At 41.7% G+C, this 22,743-nt stretch overlaps 3 protein-coding genes across 3 annotated transcripts in view; 2 read left to right on the top strand and 1 right to left on the bottom strand.

The window, feature by feature from the left end:
- Positions 1-7,135, top strand: part of LOC121879961 (receptor-type tyrosine-protein phosphatase U-like) — a 69,789-nt gene extending 62,654 nt beyond the window's left edge. The window contains exon 39 of the mRNA XM_042386814.1: positions 65-7,135. Within this exon, the coding sequence (XP_042242748.1) occupies positions 65-142 (78 nt within the window). The 3' untranslated portion in view covers positions 143-7,135. The remainder of the gene's footprint in view (positions 1-64) is intronic.
- Positions 7,136-13,804: 6,669 nt separating this feature from the next.
- On the bottom strand, positions 13,805-15,649 carry LOC121854234 (putative uncharacterized protein DDB_G0290521). Its single transcript, XM_042348752.1, has 2 exons — positions 15,254-15,649; positions 13,805-13,858 (listed from the first exon to the last, which is right to left on the bottom strand). The coding sequence occupies exons 1-2, from the start codon at positions 15,647-15,649 to the stop codon at positions 13,805-13,807; spliced, it is 450 nt and encodes a 149-aa protein (XP_042204686.1).
- A 5,852-nt stretch (positions 15,650-21,501) lies between these two features.
- Positions 21,502-22,743, top strand: part of LOC121879953 — a 31,911-nt gene continuing 30,669 nt past the window's right edge. Inside the window, exon 1 of the mRNA XM_042386800.1 lies at positions 21,502-21,937. The gene's annotated coding sequence lies outside the window, so the exon portion shown is untranslated. The remainder of the gene's footprint in view (positions 21,938-22,743) is intronic.

Below are 22,743 nucleotides of genomic sequence, written 5' to 3'. Positions count from 1 at the left end.
ATATTTACAGTACAGTACCTATATACAGTACATCTTACTAAAACTATGACTTGTTTTTCCTCAGGCACAGTTTGACTTTCTCTACATTGTTGCTGATAAGTACCTGCAAGATTTTGACACGTATGTTAATTTTCAAATTTGATTTCTTCTCAAATGTTGAGTTTGCCACTATCACATTGAAGGATAAGAAAACTTTTTTAAGATTTATTTATTTGTGTACTGTGTTTATGGCTTGCATACAGCAAAAGGATTTCAGTGGTCCCCCACAAATGTTTGACGTTTAGTACAAAATAGTCATAAAAAAGCAATTTTGTACAGTAGCAAAGTTAACTCCATAAGGGAAATAGGAGATAAAGTTTGACTACCTCAAAAACACTTTACAGTACAGTATGTGTTTTTAAACTGAATTTTGTACCTTCATTTTACTTACAGTATTCTCTTTTGTCACTTGTTAGTGTCTTAGCCAGTTGGTCAGTTCTCTGTTACACACTATTGGCAAGCACTGTGCATGAATGTGCTCTTGAACATACCTGAACATGTATCATTGTTGGTAACGTCTTGACTTAAAAGCTCACATTCTGTAATGTCATAACATTCTATGACAAATTATTCCAAGAGTTTACAACTGTAACTTTAAAGAGTTAGCTCCAACAGTTTTCTGTATTGATATCTTCTCTAACTTGATGCTGTGACCTCAAGTGGGCCAATCTTTTAATTCCAAATATGTACGTTCCAGGTCGATAAAATATTCAGAATAGAATATATAATAATAATAATAATAATAATAATAATAATAATAATAATAATAATAATAATAATAAACGGTTTATAAATAGAGTTGCAGCCGGTGGCTGAAAATATACACTTACATTTGATTTAGACATAATGATATAATATGCATTAAATACATTTACAGCACAAATGCATACCGGTATACAAAATCCACCATATAAATTCTTTGGTGATAATAGTGGAAGCTACTGGTAGTGGATGGTGAGGGAAACTTTTTTGCAGTGAAATATTATTGTGAACTCTTGGAATACCCTGCCATAGAGTGTTGCAGTAGCACAGAGAGTGAGCTCATTTAGGGTCAGACTTGACCAAATCTGGTACAGTGTGTAACAAAGAGAGGAAAGATGGTGGTGGAGGATAGTAATGATGGTGAATGATAATGGTGGGGAATGGTGACCAGTGATCCTTCGAGGTTGCTCACCTCCACCAAGAGCCAAACACATCGTCAGCAGCAGGGATATTTCTCTATGATATTAAATAAGCATCTTAAGCAATGCACCTTGTTTATATAGCATTTCTACGTCTTGTTACCTTTAAAACAAATACATGTACAGTACATTACATATATAAAACATTCTATATTTACGTGATAACATTGGTGCACATAATACTCATCCTCCACTGTGATGTAAAGTATTAGAGGGAACCTTGTATGTGATGGTGGTAGTGGTGGATACTGATGGTGGTAGTGGTAGATGATGGTGGTGGTGGATACCGATGGTGGTGGTAGTAGATGATGGTAGTGGATGATGGTGTGTGATGGTAACAGTTGATGGTGATGGATGGAGATGATCATGATGATGGTGGTGGTGATAGATGAAGATAAGAATGGTGGTGGTGTGTATTAATGGTGATGGATGTAGATGATAATGTTTGTGTCAATTTTTTTTTCCACAGCAGCTAGTTTATTGTGCACCTCACAATACTCGTATGAGCAGTAGCACAGAAAAGATTACTTAGTAGAGGCCACAAAAGACGTTTATCAGACCCCAGTGGTCAGGATATTACGGCTTTGAGCGTTACAGAGTATTTTCAGTATACATTGTTTGTTTAAGTCAGTTAAATTGAAGTTTACTGAGCTGTTGGATGTGAAGTGTGGATACAGCTTTAGTATAGTACTGTATCAGCTGTCTTATCATCAGAGATAGAGTTATGTATGCTTGGATCTGTCCCTAAAAGGTTCTATTTTTCTGCATTCTTTGGAGTGTGTGGGCGAAGGTCTGACTGCACACTTCAAATTTAGTTTTGTTCAGACCTGTCTGAGGGGCATACTGCCAAAGGTACTTACTGTATATCCTAACCTTAGTCTAGCAGTTACAATTGTTTGACAGTCCTATTTTGTATTCAACAGTATCCTTGTTGGATTATTATTACTGTATTATTTAATTAATTTATTACACTCCAGGGAGCAACAAGCCTAGTCACAAGACCATGTGGTTAGACACTAATATATTGGTACAGGGTATTTGTGTCTCACAGGACACACTATGACTTGTGATATAGAGATAATATTGAGATAATTTAAGGACAATGAGAGTTAGAACTCATCAACACATGGGTAGTATACAAGAATTAAGTCTAAATTATTCTCAAGAAGTAGGTGGTGACATATAGTAAAACCTTGATAACCCGGCATATAAGGGGCCCTGGCCTTGCTGTATTATCCCAAATTCCGACTTATCAAGGCACTCCACCCTCCTACAAAAATACAACAATAAAAATTGTTGCCCCATGTATGTATATATGTACAGGGGGTAATTACTAATTTAAAAAAAGTAACACTTACACAGGCAGTGGTGGCCAGTGGTTCCTCAGCTGTCAGTGGGTGTATGTAACTTACCTTATTTACCTAACAGCCAGCTAAATTTTAAGAGGCCAATAAGGTAAATATACTCATGTGGTGCTGCCAGGCACCTTCAATTATAAATAGAAAGTAAACGAATTTTATGCTATGATCTCTATACATTATGTGTATCATTGTTCTTAATACTGTACGAACAATTTCATTGCAATTATTTTTTTAATTAGAAATTGTAAATTGTAAAGTAAGTAAACAGTTAGAGGCCTTGAGCATTGGTCATTTGTTTCGAACTCATGCCTATGGTGGTGTCACAACCATACTTACGAAGTGGGAAAGTGACACCACAGTTTTCAGTTTTACAATAAAGTTATGCTACGTTTCATGACATTTTAAGTAAAAGAAGCACAAAGATATAATTATCTTCTGAAGTTAGTTGTCTTTTAACCCCTTCAGTCAGAGGAAATACCAGGTACAAGACATCCTTACACAATACTGCTCTTTGTCATTGATGGAACGCTCTCATATCCCACTAGTCTTATTGCCAATATTTTTTTTTATTATTATTATTGTATGTGCCTGGTGGGGTGAGTAATGAGGTGGTGTGGGAGTATTTCTGATGAAAACCTGTGGTGTGACTCGGCTTGCTCGCCTCGCAAGTAAGTGGACTCGGGTTCAATCCCCAGCCAAGGTGAAACTGGGCAAGTTCCTTTACACCATTTGCCTCTTGTCTTCTCAGCAGTAAGTGGGGATTTGTGGATTATTTTACAGAGTAATATAAATTTAATAAAAATACATATATCTACCCATATTACGAGTTGAAAAATAAAAATAACACAGCTTCTCCTAGTAGGAGGAGAGGTAAAGCAATGTAGCTACGGAGACATCTAAAGGCAGTGGCACACTGGGCACTTTCCCTCCCAACATGTTGGGCAAACATGGTCTGGCCAGCAAAACAGATGTTTTCATGACACTGGGATGTTTTGTTGGTGCGTCTGCCCAATGCAACAAAAACAACAAAGCGTCTGGGCAAAGTTCGCCATGGATCCCGTTACTACAGTTGAGGCCTTGCAGGATTATGCTATAGTTTTTCAATTGCTGAAGCAAGTAAGGCATCTGCAAAAGCCAAAGAAAAGACAATGGGCATGTCCTGAAGTTTGTTTACAAGTGGCGGTGACTGGCTGGTAAACAAATACCCTGAATAATGATATAATAATATACTAAAAAGTTTTAATGTGACGAATAAATAGAAACATGTCACCTTTTTATGTGTTATATTTTAAATTATTATTGTTTCATGATTTATTTAATTTTTACTTGAATATTCATCTCCTAATATGAATTTCATTTGAGCACTTACCCAGCCAGCAAAGCTTGCCGCCAGACTCGTGTCCATTTCCCGTAACAAATAAAATCCTGCTGCTTGCTGGGCCATGAGGCCTAGCGGCCAGCAAAAGAGACAACATGTTGGGAGGAAAGTGCCCAGTGTGCCACCGCCTTAACTTGGTGATCTCTATAAATGTATTGATTTTATGTCTATTTATAAATTATTTAAGTTATTTAGACATAATTTAATCATTATTCCAGAAGGATATAAAACTTGTTTGGGCTCTTCAGGGTCTTGGGAACGGAACCTATTTTCCCCCATAAGTTATTAATGTCAGTGTATGATTGCTCACTTAACGATGGCTTTTTGAGGTTTGTAACCCCATTGTAAAATGGTCATTGCTTATACTTTAGAAAAAAAATGGGAAAAATTGCAACAAAAAATCATGTACAGTATACAGGGTATCAACATTGTATCCCATTTTAGTCATAAGTACTGTAAATACAGTAATGTATATTTTGTAAATATTTACTGAGAATTAAGAAATAAAAGAAGGGGCACTATATCAGTAAACAACTGTAATAGGATAATATAACCTAGAAATTAAATGTTATATGCCGAGTATAGATAAACTATGGTACTTGTGATGGGGGTTTAGGACTAGTATATCAGCACCTAGGAGCAAAGAGGTTAAAAGGCTTAAATTACATTAATTTTTCTGCCTACGGGAACGCAGTTCCCCTATACAGTACAACCCCCGCCAATCTTGTGTAAAACCCTGTGTATGCCAGCACAGTAATAATCTTAGAAATTTTATTATCATCATTTTTAAGACAGTGCATTGTTGTATCTTAGAAAGTCACATATGACAGACTGAGTGTTATTAGATCCTTCTCTTGGTAATACTGTAATGTTGAACAGTTTATATTTATGAATACTTTACACTAAGAAGTTGTGATTATTATTTTATGTGTTCACTTAAAATTACAAGGTAGCAGTATTTCTGTATTTGTAAGTGTACTTTAAAGCAGTTTGGTGTTTACAGATACTGTACTATACAGTATTGTACTTGTATTTATAAGTGCACTGTGAAGTACTATAGTGATGTCTTTAAAAGTGGTATTGTATATACTGTACTTCTACAAATGTACTTAGAAGTACTGTAGTGGTATTCATTTGTATTTGAAAGTGTACTTAAGAGTAATAATGCTTATTTGTGTTTATAATGCACTTGGTAGCAGTTGTGTTTTTGTATTTATAGTGTATACAGTATATGAAACATTTATGTTTACTGTACAGTATTTGTTTTTACACAGTAAGTGGTCTTTATTTGTATTCATCAGTGCATTTGGAAGAATTGAAGTTATTTGTTAAAAAATGCACTTAGAAACAGTGATGTGTATTTCTTTTTGTAATACTATTTAGAGGGAATGGTGTTGTGGGTATTTAATATGCATGGCTGGTTATACTCATGTTTTTTAGTACACTTAGAAGTATTGGTGCTCATTTGTATAGTGTTTACAATAAGACTTAAAGGCAGAGATTTTTTAATTACTCTATAATACACCTTTGAGTACAGGCAGTCCCCGGGTTACGTCGGAGTTCCGTTCCTAAAGACGTTCTTAAGTTGAAAATGTACTCAAGTCGAACCACATACGGTATCCTATGTGCAAACCATACTTACAGAACCATGTTTAAAATTCCACTACTGTATATCAAAGCCTCAGTTCTTATACAGTACTGTATAACTCTAAACTCTAAAGTCACTTAATTTAAGATAAAAGAAGAAATAGAATTACAAAATACATTTAATGAAAGTAAAAAAAAGTAAGTCATCTGGTAAATAAAATACTGTAAATTTAAAGTTTAACTGTATGGGACCTCATACGTATCGGCAGATGTTCATAAGTTGGACGTACGTAACCCATGGACCTGCATATGTATATTGTATAAGTGAGCTTAGAAATATTTAGTTGATTGTTTAAATGTACATAGAAATAGTCGTGACCTTTGTACTGTATAGGGTATTTGCAAATTTATTTAGACACTAAAAAATTGTGGTATGTTAGATAAGTACAGTAGAAGATTTACCCAGTTTTGCCCAGGTTATTGGGACAACTAACTCCTTTTGGAGGGATAGGAGACAGTGCACGACCATTCTCCAGTCCATCCGCACCTCCCAAGGTTGGATCTAGGAATATCAAAAGGAAGGGGTCCAAGAAATTGTGGGTGGGGGGACATGGCGAGCACAGTGAGTCCACCCAGCTGGGGGAGGGGGGGTCTGTAAGCCCTCCCCATAAATATTTTTTGTATTCTGAACAATATCATGGGCATTTTGAGGCCATTTTGAAACCAAATGCACTTGATACAGTATTAGGAGATATTCTAAGGTCAATAGTAATTACTTTTTACAATACAAAAATGCCTGAGTACAATACTGCATTAAAGAAAAAGTATTGGAATTTTCTGATGAAAAAGGGGGTCTGGACCCCAGGACCCTCTCCTTGGATCCGATCCTGCCTCCCTACCAAATTTTGGCGCTCTATCTTCAAAACTGTTGATCCACTGGTGGTTGGCTCCTGAAGGGTTGACCCACCCCTTTTGAAAGGACAGGAGATAGTGCACAATCATCTTCTATGCCTGCACCGCCCTACCAAAATTCCGCTTTCTATCTTCAAAACTATGGAAATGCATAAGGAACATACAAACAAAATGTATTTTGCATAAGTAATATCTTCATTAACCCGAGTCCCTGTCAGCTGGAACTCTTCAGTACCCAGAATTGAAATTGGAACATTTTTTTTAGAAAATTCCAAGAAACTTCCTGGATTTTTTATTTTATTTTTTTTTCTTGGTTTGGAGCAAGTTTCAAGGATGAAATATTGTGTAATTTCAAGAAAATTCAGAGAAACTTTTCCCGGTAGTACCTGGAAAAATCCCTAAGATATGGAATTTTTGGGGGTTTGAGAGACTCGCCTCGTTCCCCAGAAATTTCTCCTCTCCGGAAGAGCTCTGCACCAATTATTCCAGCTAATAGGGACAACACAATACAGTATGGTACAGGGTATATAAATTTCGATTTTTTATACCATATCTATAAGTGTACTTAAACAAGTGCATACTTTTACTGCATGTGAATTTTTGTGATGCAAGTTGATTTACATTATTATTTAGTACTTTTGAATGTAAATTAAAATAAAACTTAAAAAAAAAAAGCATCATCATATTTTAGTTCCTACTGTATAGAGATATTGTTTAATGGATGAAGGGTTCAGTCCTGTGTACAGTATGTAGATCATTAATCACACTCTAGTGGACAACTGTCAGTAGTGAATAAGGTAACCTAGTGATGTTCCAACACATACTCTGGGCTAGTCATGCTCCAACACATGCTCAGGGCTAGTCATGTTCCAACACATACTCAGGGCTAGTCATGCCCCAACACATGCTCAGGGCTAGTCATGCTCCAACACATGCTCAGGGCTAGTCATGTTCCAACACATACTTAGGGCTGGTCATGTGAGAATGAGCAGAATGGGGCTTGTCATCTCAGAATGGTTTCAGATTCTTTGTTTATTTTTCAGATTGCATGGTGGTAGTTTATTGGGCATTCCCTTCCATCCTGGGCAAGGTGAAGTGCAAAGGCATTTACAACTTCCAACAGGGAAGCATACGGAGTTCATGCTTGCCTTTTTGACTCGTGCATTTAAGGGCATAAGTGCTTGAAGGGCAAGTTACATATAGTGACAGGATGAAGGAGTTGGGGGAGAACTCCCGATACATCTGTTTATGGTAAGGTGTGGCAAATCCTTAACATAAGTCAAGTGCCAGACCTGTCTTAAGGAGGAGGGATATTTGGCAAGTAGGAAGGGTTGTTGGTGATGGCTGGGGACTGTGCTGTGGTAGGATAGGCAGAGTGGGGGTGGGGGGAGGCACATAAGCATTGGCAGTATTAAGAGTCAAACCATTTAGTGTGAGTGTGATGACGTGTGCATCGGTAGTTGCAGCGACAAGGAGGAAGTCGAAAGGTTGATAGGGGACATCCTTCCTGATGGAGATACATAGTCAACAAGCATGTCATCGGTGTGGGCCAAAGGCATGGAGGGGGAGGGGGGGGTTGTCTCGGATCCCCTGGTCCAACAACGAACTGGCAAAGATAGTCAAGAGATAGGAGTAGGCGCAGCCTGTGGAGGGTGGACAGGTTGAGGCATGGAATGGACAGGGTTGGTATGAGTCAGGCTGACGCTCGGGGGAGCAGGTTACGCCGGGACAATCCCAGAGAGCACCGCGGCAGTGCTAAGGGAAGCTGTGGGTAGTTGGGGCTCACAGAGGTCAGTGATGATGGCAAGAAGGGATCCAAAGAGATGCTCAACACGGCTCTCTATTTTGTGAAGTTTGTTGAGGACCACATGAAGCATGAATGGAGGCCTCGGTGACCTCCGACCTGAGGGTCAAGTAGTCGGGCAGGGGTCAATAGGCCGTACATCCTGAGCTTGTTAAGGGTCTAGGAATGTTACACCGTGACACTCAAACAAACATGGTTCCAATTCTACTATTTGATCATGGGCAAAAGGCCGGTAAACACAAGATGCCAAGGGTGCTCAGTAAACTAGTCCCCGTGCCAGTGTGACACAAGTGTGATCCTGAAACTGGTTCACCTCTAAGAATACAGTTCCCTGAAAAAAAATTTAAGTATCTTCCCCTTGAGTAACTTACCTCTTGAGTAACTTACCTCTTGAGTAACCTGCCTCTTGAGTACCTTCCCCCTGAGCAACTTACCCCTGTGTATCTTTCCCCTCAGTACCTTACCCCTGTGTATCTTCCCCTCCCCCTGAGTGTGGTGATGTGTGAGGCCAGACACACTTGTACCTATATACAGTATATATATATATATATATATATATATATATATATATATATATATATATATATATATATATATATATATATATATATATATATATATATATGTGTGTGTGTAATGAATCGGATGTCGTTTTTTTTTTTTGCGGGTGTGAAAAAAATTAAACATCCGTGGAGGCGAATGCGGATATTTCGTTAGACGAGTTTCAGCCACATCAAGGAGATGTGTTACTGCCAGTTACCAAAAGAACACTACATAATATACTGTCCTGCTTTCTGGTGGCAGCGACCTTAAGTTAAGTAAAACCTAGTATTAAGTGACCGAAATACTGTCCTTTATTTCGGTCACTTAATACTTGGTTTTACTTAACTTACTTCTTAACTTAAGGTAGCTGCCACCAGACCGCAGGACAGTATGTGTAGTGTTCTTTTGGAAGCTGTCAAAGCAGTCTAGTGCTGTGAGTTCGTGTTTTTCGTTAACCAATTAAGGGTAGAATTTTATTGACCCAAAAATTACCTGATAGAGCATTTCCTGTTTTTCACTCCCTATGTTTCCCTCATTGCCTTTCTCCTTCCATCCCTTGTTACCTGTCACTCTCCCTTCATCCCTCGGTACCTCTCTCTCTCTCTCGTTAACCCCTCCCCTTCCCTCCCTCCCTCGTTACCTGTCTCACTATCTCTCTCCTTCCCTCTTTACCTCCCTTTCCCACACTCTTTCCCTTTTTTTATTTCCTCCTCTAAAGCTAGTACATCTCTCCCCCGTCTACATCCCGAGGGAGGGAGCAAGAGGAGAGAGGGTAGAAAAGGAGAGAGAAAGGGAGGGGGAGGGAGGGTTGGAGGGGTCGAGACGGAAGGGAGGAAAGGAGGGAGAGATGGATGGAAGGAGGGTAGGGGTGGAGGTAGGTAGGGAGGAAGGAAAGTGAGAGATGGGTGGAAGGAGGGAGGGAGGGAGACACAGGTAAACCGTTAGCCTGTAATGGAGTAAATTAGTCCACGAGATAGCGATCATCTGTCTGTCAATATGTCAGTCTGTCTATTTGACTCTGTCCATTCACACACACACACACACACTGTCAGCAACTGTTACTTTTTATCTCTCAATATCTCTCTAATAATAATAAATAATAATAAAAAATACTAGTTTATAATATGGTTTGGTATGTATACAGACCGCGGGTATACAGCAGCATGTGTACACTAGAGAGACAATGTAAGTATACGGTGTACATTGACTGTGGAAGTACACGGTTCTCATGTTCCTAGGCCGTGGTAGCAGTAAAGAAGACAATATTTACTCCCTCTAGTGTCCTGCCTATTCATATTCCTAATCCTTACAAAGTTTGTTGTTAGATACTCTTGGCACAGTCTTTTGAAAATCCTATTAGCGTGATTCTGTCTCAGTTGCTTCACTCTATCCACCACGCTTGACATGTCCAGCCATTGGAGCACTTGGCGACCGATGTGATCTCTTGCGTTCACGTCAAGAATGAATTCACCATCTTTTGTTTTGACTATTTTGTAGCTTTCAGTATCTCCCTCTCTTTCAGTATATCTCTCTCTCATTATCTCTCTGTCTCTCCATATCTCTCTCTCTCTCGTTATCTTTCATATTACCCTTTTACTGACTCTGTCATCGCGTGTATCTCATCTCACTCTTTCAACAACTTATCTATGTTACTCTACGGTGACCTTATCTTTAATTATCTCTTTCTTTATCTCTCTCCTCTTTCTCTTCCCTCCCTCTTCTTCTCTCTCTTTCTCCTTTTTCGTTCTTCCTTCCATTCTCCTCCCCTTCCCATTTCTCCTTCACCTCACCTCCTTACCGTACAGCAAATCCTTCACCACAAACAAAATTCTGACGCCTAAATAACAGCTTGTCTGATCATCTTCAAATACACATTAGTAACCCTCCCCTTCCTCCACCCCTCTTCCCCCTCCCATGGGCTTAGATACGGTTCAGAGTCTCTCTGCCCCGTCCCACCACGTCCCTCGTTTCTCCTTGCCCCGCCCCGCCTCGCCCATCACAGTGCTTGTGGATCAAATACTCCACAGCTGAAATAGATCCACCCCGCTGGGGCCTGTTAGGGGTCCAAAAAACTAGGCTCCAATTATAATGGTTAGGGGGACGTTGAGGCACATTAGTACTCACCTATTAATATTAGGGTCCCACTAGTACCTGGGTACGTTGACATTAGGCGCCATTAGGACATAGTCCCAATCCTCGCCTTTTACTTTTTACCTTTATCCTCTTCGCCACTGATCGGCTCGTTAGCCGTTTGGACGGTCGGTCACGTCTCTGGTACGCACTGTTGGCAAGTACTAAGCATGCACCGGCTCCTGAATGTATCTGAACCTAACCCGGTGTTGGTTAAGTCTGGCCTAGAATGAGCTCACACTCGGTGGCGCCACTGCGCTCTCCAGCAGATTATCCCAAGAGTTCACAACTCTCACTCCAAAAAAGTTTGCCCTCAGTTTTCTGGACTTGTGGCTTCTTCAATCTTGAGCTGTGAGCATGTGACCCTTTGTGAAGCGGACGTCCGGTAGCTCCAGATATGTGCATTCGACCGAGTAGTGCCTTCTGATATGTTTATACACCTCAATTAGGTCGCCCCTTACCCGTCTGTAGTGTAAGTCAGTCAGTTGCAGGCGTTCACCTTCTTCTCACAATGGCCCGAGAACTTTAGTTCATTGTCGACACACACACCCAGGTTCTTTTCACAGTCGGTCTCTGGGAGAGTATCCTCGCTAAATGGCCTCTAGGAAAGTACCCTCGCTAAGTGGCCTCTAGAAGAGTATCCTCGCTAAGTGGCCTGGAAGAGTATCCTCGCTAAGTGGCCCCTGGGGGAAAGTCCTGGCTAAGTGGCTACGGATAGATATTTGTTGTCTCGCATCATATAGGTAATTATGGCCACCAGCAGGTACGAGGGGGGGGGAGGGGGACTGGGGTGAGGGGTGCTGAGGAGTGAGGGGTGCTAAGGGCTGGTAAGAACTGGGATGAGGGGTGCTGAGGGCTGGAGAGTGAGGCGTACTGAGAACGGGGAAGATAGAAAATAAGGGAGAGAGAGAGAGATAGTTAAGAAAATAAGAGAGATGTAAGAGATGAGTCTGTTTAATTATTGTTCATACTGAGGTGGAGGTGACGGTGATGGTCGTGGTGGTGATGGTGGTGGAGGTGACGGTGATGGTCGTGGTGGTGATGGTGGTGGAGGTGACAGTGATAACGGTGGTAGTGGTGACAGTGGTAGTGGTGACGGTGATGATGGTGGTGGTAGTGGTGACAGTGATGATGGTGGTAGTAGTAATGACAGTGATAATGGTGGTAGTGGTGACAGTGATAATGGTGATAGTGATGATGATGATAGTGATGACAGTGATGATGGTGGTAGTGGTGACAGTGATGATGGTGGTGGTAGTAATGACAGTGATAATGGTGGTAGTGGTGACAGTGGTAGTGGTGACGGTGATGATGGTGGTGATAATGATGACAGTGATGATGGTGGTAGTGGTGACAGTGGTAGTGGTGACGGTGATGATGGTGGTGGTAGTAATGACAGTGATAATGGTGGTAGTGGTGACAGTGGTAGTGGTGACGGTGATGATGGTGGTAGTAGTGACAGTGATGATGATGATATTACGTGCCCTGAGAGTGGCTGGTGTGCTAGAGGCAGTAAGATAAGGAACAAGACAAACTCCAAGCCTTCCCTCCTCCTCCTCCTGCTGCCGCATTCGTTTACAACCTCGGCGGCTCTTCTGTACTTTAGCCAACGATAAAATCACATTAGGCACGCTCTGTCTACCGTCGTGCCGATTGTTGTTATTACTGCTGTTATTGATGTTGTTATTGCTGTTGGTATTGATGTTATTACTGTTTTTATTGCTGTTATTGATGTTATTGATTTGTTATTGTTTTTATTGCTGTTATTGATATTAGTCTTATGTTATCACTGTTGTTTTTGCTGTTATTGGTGTTATTACTGCTCTTAAAGGGCTCGTTACTGCTGTTGTTATTGATATTATTATTGTTGTTATTGTTGTGGTTACTGCACTGTTGCCCCTTTTTGTTAATGGGATAACAACTGTACTCTCTCTCTCTCTCTCTCTCTCTCTCTCTCTCTCTCTCTCTCTCTCTCTCTCTCTCTGTAGTATTAAAATGATAACACATCTATAATATACATATATATCGTATACATATAACAAGAGATAATTATAGTGTATAGTCAGTATAGGACAGTCAATATATCGCAAAAAAAAGTATAGCACATTCAGCTATAATATGTATATGGTATAGCAGCCACAATAATATAACACACAGTCAATATAGAGTGTACAGTTGGATATAAAACTCATAACAATAATAAGTAGAAATTTAGAACGAAAATCAGGTGTTATAAAAAGCGGTGACAGAGGGGTGACGGGGGGGGGGGGCTGACAACACCGTCACTACCATAAAACAGAACTTTATCCTCCTCCTCACTTACCAGCTTAACTAGTGGTGGTCGGTTAGTTTTCTGTTACAAAGTGCTGGGATGTACGGGCGCTGTTACACACTGTTGGCGAGTTATTCCTTGAGTTCACAACATTTCCCTCAAAGAATTAACTTTTGACATTTTCCTTTACAGATGGTTTCTTTAACTTGAGTCAGTGACGTATAGTGGGACGTCCATCTGTTAACTCCAGATATGTTTGTACATTTAACTGATTCACCCCGTAACTCCTTATAGTATTCTTGTATTATAAACAACAGACGACACTACATGCACCTGAAGAGTAATGTACAAAAAACGGGAAACTGGAGGAAAAAGAATGAATTGGAAGGAAAAGGATGAGGAGGGATGTTTGAGAAATGCAAATGAATGATTGAATGAAGAAGAAATGATGGAGAAAAATAGGAACGTTGAAAATGAAATAATTATAGATTGGGTAAACAGAAGAAAATTGGGCGGTTGGTTATTATTGATTAAGTAACTGCAACTTGTTCTAGGGACACTTGGTTGTTGTTAGGGGGTTACAGAGGCTGAACACTGTTACAGAGGCTGAACACTGTTACAGAGGCGGAACACTGTTACAGAGGCTGAACACTGTTACAGAGGCGGAACACTGTTACAGAGGCTGAACACTGTTACAGAGGCTGAACACTGTTACAGAGGCGGAACACTGTTACAGAGGCTGAACACTGTTACAGAGGCTGAACACTGTTACAGAGGCTGGCCAAAGTTGAAATTAGATAGATATTGTTGTTGTAGAATGAGTGACATTGTTGTATCAGAATTGTGGCTATTGTTGCACGAGCTAAGACTTACCTCACTCGTCAAGGGTCGTCAAACGAGGGTCCTTAACTGTGGTCGTTGCACACCGCCAGTTCCCTCGTCGTGGCCTTCCAATAATCGTCTCTTGTTTGTCTTTGAATGGTCGGCCGAGCACTTAGTTAATTTCACGTGTGGGGAATCTTTTTGAACGACTCTGTATGCATTCGTAAAATTCCTAACTGGGTCCAAGCACATTGTAGATAATTTTACTAACTGGTTGTAAAAACATTAAGTATTCCTTCTACTACACGTTTTCTTTTAATTTTTTTTAAGGGAAATTTCTATGAAATGGACGATAAGTGAAGAGGGGCTTTGTGCTATTGTGAGGAGCGCCAGAGACTATAGAGTGTTTGGTGGGGGGGGGGAGCCCACCCACCCACCATTTATGATCCTCGTCTCACTAAACAAAGCAAAACTATTTCAAATTCCTTTAACCCTTTCTCCAGGTCACCGCAGCTCGACCGTGTGCGTCCTATGTAGATTTCTGACACAATGAAGTCGGGAAGAATGGGTGGTGTATATGGTGCTGGCTAGACAACTTTTACTGCTTCACAATGTGTCTGTGGTCCCCTCACTTCGGGACCAGGTGATGCTAACCCACACTTGTCGTTAAAGCTTAGTTTTCGTGAGTCAATAACTTCGTTTAAGATCCGTATGGCGGGGCTCAAGGTTATTGTGTTCCTCTGGAGGCTGGAGTTGACAAGTGACGATCGGGTTGCGAAAATGACCCTCTGTTTCTTTAAGCAAATTGTCCCAAGTGTTCAGAGGAGGGATGTTAGTTCTTCGCTCCCACGAAAATAAATGTGGCGTCACATGACCGTCTCCAAGACGAAGAAGCATTAGCCTCACACAACCCCTTTTCCAATGGTCGAAAATTTTGCCCATTTTCATCTTGGACGGCTTCTGTGTATAGCGCTCAGCCGAAAACGCAAACCGGTCTGTCTGTCATTGTCGTGAGGAGAAGGTCCATGTGGGTCATAACGCCATTCTTCCTCCTATATCTCGCTCACAGTAATGTGTTCACGTGTTGTCGTTCTGCACTCCAGGGAAAAACTCTAGACTGAGATTTTATTCTTATCATTCGTGTAGTTAAGATGAAGATGATTTGGTCTAATTGTTGTGTAGATAAACAGCAGTTGTTATGTTGTGCTGGTAGTTGTTTGTTACCCTCGACGGATGGTGACTATGGTAATTGTTGTAGGCTGTGGCTGGGGTTGGGGCTGTGGCTGTGGCTGGGGTTGGGGCTGTGGCTGTGGCTGGGGTTGGGGCTGTGGCTGTGGCTGGGGTTGGGGCTGTGGCTGTGGCTGGGGTTGGGGCTGTGGCTGGGGCTGTGGCTGGGCTGGGGCTGTGGCTGTGGCTGTGGCTGGCTAGCTGTGGCTGTGGCTGGGGTTGGGGCTGTGGCTGTGGCTGGGGTTGGGGCTGTGGCTGTGGCTGCTTGGGGCTGTGGCTGTGGCTGGGGTTGGGGCTGTGGCTGTGGCTGGGGTTGGGGCTGTGGCTGTGGCTGGGGTTGGGGCTGTGGCTAGGACACACCAAGGGAATGTCGGCCAATTGTCGATCATTCATGCATTTCAAATTCCCAAGGGAAAGAGGGCCAGCCACTCTAACCCATCTCATGTTATCATTAACCAACCCTGACAACGTAACGCCCTCAACCTACCATATTTAATCTAATTAATATATGACTTCTCGGCACATTACACCGTCAAAACCCTGAGACAAATGAGAAAGATATGCGGCGGGCGGAGACTTGTGATGAGGCAAAAGCCGTAAATACTGGCAGCGAGAGCGCGTGAAGGAGGGTGGTGGTCTGCCCGACACATGTTACCCAAACTGGTTATTTTATTGTGGTGTTCAAGTTAACGCGGCCTAAGACAATAAGTGAAAACACCACTCAGTATCTCTTAGGCCCGTAGTATACATAAGAGAAAAGAAAACATGTACAGAGATAACATTGTATGCATGTATGTTTGTATGTATGAATGTGCGTACGTACATTCTTATATCCCCACACAGATGAACACCTAATTTTACAGTTGGAGAAATGAGAGCCGTTGATTGCAGTGCTGACCACATAACATTATTATTATTATTATTATTATTATTATTATTATTATTATTATTATTATTATTATTAACAGCACAATTTTCGTTTTTATTATTTATATATTATCCTTATAATCGCTATGTTTGCTACAATCCTTATTATCATCATTAGTATGTTAATTATCATCACCGTCATTATAATTATTATACGAGAGAAAAAGGGACAGACAGACAGACAGACAGACAGGCAGACAGACAGAGTGGGGAAGGATAACTAAAAGCAGAAGAAAACAAACTAAACACTATTGTGAGGCTAAACTATCAACTACAGTAAGGGCGAGTATACCAAGGCAGGCGGGAGGGTGAGAGGTGTGAGGGGAGGAAAAGGCATGACACACGGGAGAAGGGAGGTGATGAGAGAGAGGGATAGAGAGAGACCTAAGATGTGGGAGGGAGGGGGGGGAGAGAGAGGGGGAGGTGTGAGGAGAGGGGAGGGGGTGGGGAGAGAGAGGGAGGAGAGGGAGGGGGGGTGGGAGAGAGAGAGGGAGGCAGTGAGGGAGGAGGGGAGGGAGTTGTGAGGGGAGAGAGGGGAGGGGTGTGAGGAGAGGGAGGGTGGAGGTGGGGGAGAGAGAGGGAGGTGAGAAGAGGGGGGGTGGGGGGGGAGAGAGGGAGGTGGGAGGAGAGGGAGGGGGTGGGGAGAGAGGGAGGTGTGAGAAGAGGGGGAAAGAGGTGTGATGAGAGAGAATTAAATCTCACAAAAAGGGGGTGACAGTTATACTACCCTGCGTGAGTGGTGAGGGTATGTGAGGGTGAGAGTATGTGAGGGTGAGAGTATGTGAGGGTGAGGGTATGTGAGGGTGAGGGTATGTGGGGGTGAGGGGTGAAGGGTGTTAGGGAGGGGATTTGTAATTAAGTTATCAACTAACTAACTAACACTTATAAATAACTTACTGACTTATCTAGGTAACTATCTTTGTCAATAACACAGTTAAGTAACTTACTAACTCCCTTAGATAATTACTAATCTATAATTTACAACTTATTTTAATAACTAACTTTTGACTCACAACTTATTTATATATCTTGTTACATCATACAACTCGCTATCTGTTAATAAGGGACCAGATCTCGGCGTCACGATAGACCAATCAGTGAAGGCGGCGCAACGGGCGAAAGCAGCTGCAATGAGAAAAGCCAACCACCATTATGGAATTATAACTCTTCCCTTTGACTCTTTCATCTTTATAAACATCACGTAGGTTCCAATCTGGATTTCTATATGCACTTACCTCCAGGAGGACTTAACACAGAGAAACTAAGATGATTCCTGAAGTTTATCATTTTATTTAACTCGGTATGCCGAGGATCTTAGGCCTAACAAGTGATCGCGGGCACCTTCGTGCCCAGTGAAAGTTTGAACGCTCGTGCTTGGCTAGCGTACAGCGAATGAGGGTGCGCCAAGTCCGTAGATTTGCATGGTTAATTAGGGTGCGCAAAGTCCGTACACTTGCATCGTTTTCCAGCCTAAATAAAATGGTTAATTAATGCCTTCCTAAAGAAACCATCGACATGGGGCCAGGTTTGTTCTACTCTACGAATTTTTTGCGATTTTTCCACCAAGTTTGATGAAAAACGATTGTGCCGTTTCGGCTGCCCAGAACAGACAGACAGACAGACAGACAGACAGCTAGTCCTATAGTATATTAGATATCTCTACAGACAAGACACATTGGGGCAGATCTCAAAGAGGCATTTAAATGTTGAAAGGAATTGAAGACGTGAGCCTAGAAGGGACACAACTTCTAGCTCGCCAAGATGCCAAGCATGGCGAAAATAATTAAATACTTCTTCACACAAATAAATATTTTTTTAACTTATTTCAGTAACTTCCTAACTTACTGAAATAACTAACTTCTCCACTCACTAGCTTATCGAAATAACTAACTAGCTTACTGTCGGGTTGTGGTGTAACTTGTCACTACTCCGAGGAGGTCGACAACTGCCTGGTGAAGCGTAGGATGAATGGGTCAGGATGGCGGGAGGGTAAGGAGGGCGGGTGGGTAGGATAGAAGGATGGGTGAGGGAGACAGAGGGAAGGACTGCACCGCAGGGGGGATAGAAATGGAGGGAGGGAGTGGAGGGAAATGATGGAAGATGTATATACAATAATATCATTTGTAAATAATGTCTAATGAACCAAATTTGATGGTTATTGGTGACGCTGACGCAGGCATGTGTGTGTGGGGGTGTATGTGTGTATAGCTGATGAACATACAGAGCTACAAAGGCTAACACGTCGACTCCAGAGACGCTAATACTTAGAAACCACGACACTTGATCGCCAAATTATCCAATGGTAAAGAATACCACGAAGTAATCCCTTAAAATCACAAATTAATATTCTGGTGACATGAACAAACTAAACTTAACATATCCGATAGGCTAGTTTTGCTAAGGCTAATTTATTGTTTTATTTATATTATTTTACATTAAAAGAATGTATTAGTAATGTGTATCGTGGTTAATTATTACTGTGCCTCACTCCTCGTAACCCGAACAAAGTCATTATTTTCCCGCAATTTATGTCAGACTTCGCCGCACCTTACTCCCAGACAAATAAGTGTCTTCCCCTGTGGTCTACTTTTCCCTTGTCAATAATAATTATTGGCGACTTCTCCTCTCTCATTTCCTGGGTCATCCATCAGGCGGCAAAGTCTTCCTTCCTCCACTGTAATTCCCGTCAATGTGGCGGCAACTGTGTGGCAGAGGGTCGCCACATATGTCAGCCCATGTCTTAGTCCTTGTCTCGGCCCTTCTCCTGACGCCTCGACTGCACCCAAGCGGCAGGACGGGAGGGCTACGGGAAGCACTTGGTTTACAATGGAAGGCTAGGACTATGGGTAAGTGCTATAGGGAAGAGCTGCATATGCCAGGTCCTCCCCCCAACGAGATGTCTATATTCTTCATTACGCCGCCGTAAACTTGCCAAGCATTACTTTACATAACTCAAATCCTAAGTCATCCAGGAGTCAAATTCCCAGTATGTTCACACACACACACACACACACACACACTGTTCGTAAAATGATACCTCTATTTTTTTCTTGCAGTCAAGTGGAAACTGACAACCCTACACCCCCGTCCCTCACCTCTATAGTAGTGAGTGTGGTAGAGGTGTGGTAGTGAGTGTGGTGGTGTGGTAGTGAGTGTGGTAAAGGTGTAGTAGTGAGTGTGGTGGTGTGGCAGTGAGTGTGGTAAAGGTGTGGCAGTGAGTGTGGTGGTGTGGTAGTGAGTGTGGTAAAGGTGTGGTAGTGAGTGTGGTGGTGTGGTAGTGAGTATGGTAAAGGTGTGGTAGTGAGTGTGGTAAAGGTGTAGTAGTGAGTGTGGTAAAGGTGTGGTAGTGAGTGTGGTGGTGTGGTAGTGAGTGTGTTAAAGGTATGGCAGTGAGTGTGGTGGTGTGGTAGTGAGTGTGGTAAAGGTGTGGTAGTGAGTGTGGTGGTGTGGTAGTGGTAAAGGTGTGTGGTAGTGAGGTGGTAAAGGTGTAGTGTGGTAAAGGTGTGGTAGTGAGTGTGGTAAAGGTGGTAGTGAGTGTGGTAAAGGTGTGGTAGTGAGTGTGGTGTGTGTGGTAGTAAGTGTGGTAAAGGTAAGAGTGGTGGTGTGGTAGTGAGTGTGGTAAAGGTGTGGTAGTGAGTGTGGTAAAGGTGTGGTAGTGAGTGTGGTAAAGGTGTAGTAGTGAGTGTGGTAAAGGTGTGGTAGTGAGTGTGGTAGAAATGTGGTGGTAAACTTTGTCATCACTGAGGCACAGATGTTGTGTTTCCGTCGCCCCAAGGTTTGTTTCGTCTTGCCACCCTCCTCCTCCTCCTCCTCCTCCTCCTCCTCACACTTCTTCCTCCTTCTCTTTTTCATCATACTTCCTCCTCCACCTCCTCCTTATCATAGCTCTTCATTATCCCCTCCCCTCCTTATTATTATTATTATTATTATTATTATTATTATTATTATTATTATTATTGTTGTTGCTGTTGTTATAGACATATGTTATTAGTAGGAACTTGTATTAAAAGATGAAACAAGGGAATTATGAAGCTTATAAAATATTTCCTTAATCCATCAGAGTAACTTAACGTGTGAAAGTGTTTCCTGTAAGTTAATGAGCTAAAGAACTAATAAGGGACAATAATGGTTAGAAGGATACCTAACCTAACCTGGTCTATGGTCCATACTGCTTAACACATGGGTACATCGATTCATATCACTTGACACGCTGGTATATGTTCTACTGTATTGTCGGTTGTAGGTCAAATATACCCCAGCCTAATATGTCCATTAAAGCGAGATAAAGAGGATGCTGGCAGTCACAGGAAACACCCCCTTAACATTGCCCCCAGTGTTGTGTGGGGGAGGAGGGGACACTGCACAACACTCTCTCCTGACAGTACCTCCAACACTTGGCTTCACCACACCTCAAACACCCCTTAACTCTCGACCCAGCATCCCATCCTAAGCTAACCTAAGGTAACCTATCTTTACAGTTAAGTGAAGACGGTTCCCGCGACATTGCTTCCAAAGTCCCGAAGTTTTTAGCACAGTGAGCTGTATCAACGCTGCTCCTCATAGGCCCTCACCTATGGGTCAGAAAACATAGAAGACTGTGGTACAGACGAGTCTAGTTCACTGTCTGAAATTAGTAGTTACTTTATTTATACTAACGGTATGTCACCTCTCCGAGTCTGCTGAATAAAATCGTCTGGCGTTAACCAAATAAAATGCTAAAGTTGGTTTATGTTAACTAATCATATTTTCTAGACACCTGTAATTTATTACCTGGGTGATGGAAACTACTAAGGGTGGTATGAGGGGGTGGAGGGAGGGGTAGTCCGACTAAAATTCTTCATTTAATGAATATTTTTATTTTTTTTGTCTTTCTGGTCCGTGATCAGCATATGACATGTTGTATATGTTTACTGCATTTTTTTTCTTACGCTAATAAAAATGCCAGCTGGTGTACAGTAACAGTACCGAGGCCATACGTCACGCAACTTTAAAACAGAAATACCATAACTGCTAGTCCGTTTGTTCTCAAGTACAGTACAACTGACGGGTAGGTGGACGGTGCCACCTCCTCCACAACCACCCTCATTACGGCTATTATTTCTCTGGCTCCTGATCCAACTTATATATAAAAGTTTATATAGAAATAAAGTTTCCATGGATATTTCTTGAATATACATGTACGTATAATAATTAGCAGTACATTCAAAGCGTATATACACAATAAATTGGACATAGTGTGTGTAGGTGGTGGATAAAGCTGGCAACTGAGCGCCCCTCCCAACCGCCTTGGGGATTGGGCAGCTCCTCCACCGCTAACTTAAATTTCTGTATCTTGTGTTAGTGACGCGGGCGGCGGGCGTGTACGTTCATACGTCTCTTCTCCCGTCTTGCCATCATCTATGCCACGACTTGGTATTTGAGACGTCCGTGCCAAGACGCTTAATAAAAGTAGAAACTAGTGCCTGGACACGTGTACCCAGTAACTTTACACGTATGATATTATCCTGGACGACCCTGTTTGAACACTTGTAATTGGGAAGCTCGTTACCCAACTACTACATACTTGTTACGCCCCGTGCCTTGGTGTGTGTCTGTGAGAGGTAACGAACTAGTGTAAAGCCCAGTGACTCCAGTTTACTGTCGACACTTGTATATACAGTATAGTGATCACCGGTCAGTTTAATTGACAGTGAACCAAAGAAAAACTGACCACAAGCTGACCAAGAACTGCCTCTCCATCAAGGACTTCAGGTGGTGAGTGAAGCTCCTCTGCCAAAATGTGAACTGATTTAATTAACATATTTAGATGTAAAATTTCATACGAATTATTAGTTTAAGATTTGTTCACGCATTTTCCTCTTATGAAATGTTTATATGGATATGGATATTATTCAGTCTACTGTACATACTTTAAAAGACGTTTATGGAGTTTCTGAACTTCGTCGAGAAATAATACCCATAAGACCCACTAATAATACAGGTTAAGTGCTTGTTATTGACCCAGTTAGTGGCAGGGGCTTCTCGGAGCTAAAACAAATCGTCGTTGTACTGTTCATGGTTTAATTATTAATGATTTTATTGACGGTATTTGTGGTAGGTGATCATATTGTGCACTTCGTTATTCGACACATATCGTACTCTTCATACCTGTACTCCACATATCGTACTCTTCATACCTGTGCTCCACATATTGTACTCTTCATACCTGTACTCCACATATCGTACTCTTCATACCTGTACTCCACATATCGTACTCTTCATACCTGTACTCCACATATCGTACTTTAACACCTGTTTACACACCGCCCAGTGTGGTCCAATAGGCCCGCTGCAGTTTCCTCCATTCTTATGTTCTTATGTACTTGTTCTTTACACGCTTGTTCTTTACACGTCTGTTCTTTACACACCTGTTCTTTACACGTCTGTTCTTTACACGTCTGTTCTTTACACACCTGTTCTTTAAACGTCTGTTCTTTACACACCTGTTCTTTACACGTCTGTTCTTTACACACCTGTTCTTTATACATACTGTACTCTACACCTTGTACCCTAAACCTTGT

Source organism: Homarus americanus, unplaced genomic scaffold (assembly GCF_018991925.1).
Source record: "Homarus americanus isolate GMGI-L3 unplaced genomic scaffold, GMGI_Hamer_2.0 scaffold50564, whole genome shotgun sequence".
Classification (NCBI taxonomy): domain Eukaryota; kingdom Metazoa; phylum Arthropoda; class Malacostraca; order Decapoda; family Nephropidae; genus Homarus; species Homarus americanus.
Note: the sequence above shows the minus strand (reverse complement) of the source record. Positions and strands in the feature narration are given on the sequence as shown.

Excerpts from the sequence above, each read along its gene's own strand:
- LOC121854234 (XM_042348752.1), bottom strand. The coding sequence starts at position 15,649 with ATGAATGATCGACAATTGGCCGACATTCCCTTGGTGTGTCCTAGCCAC. Across the intron at positions 13,859-15,253 it reads ATAGTCACCATCCGTCGAGG|TGTTCAGCCTCTGTAACAGT; the intron begins GTAACAAACAAC and ends CCTCTGTAACAG.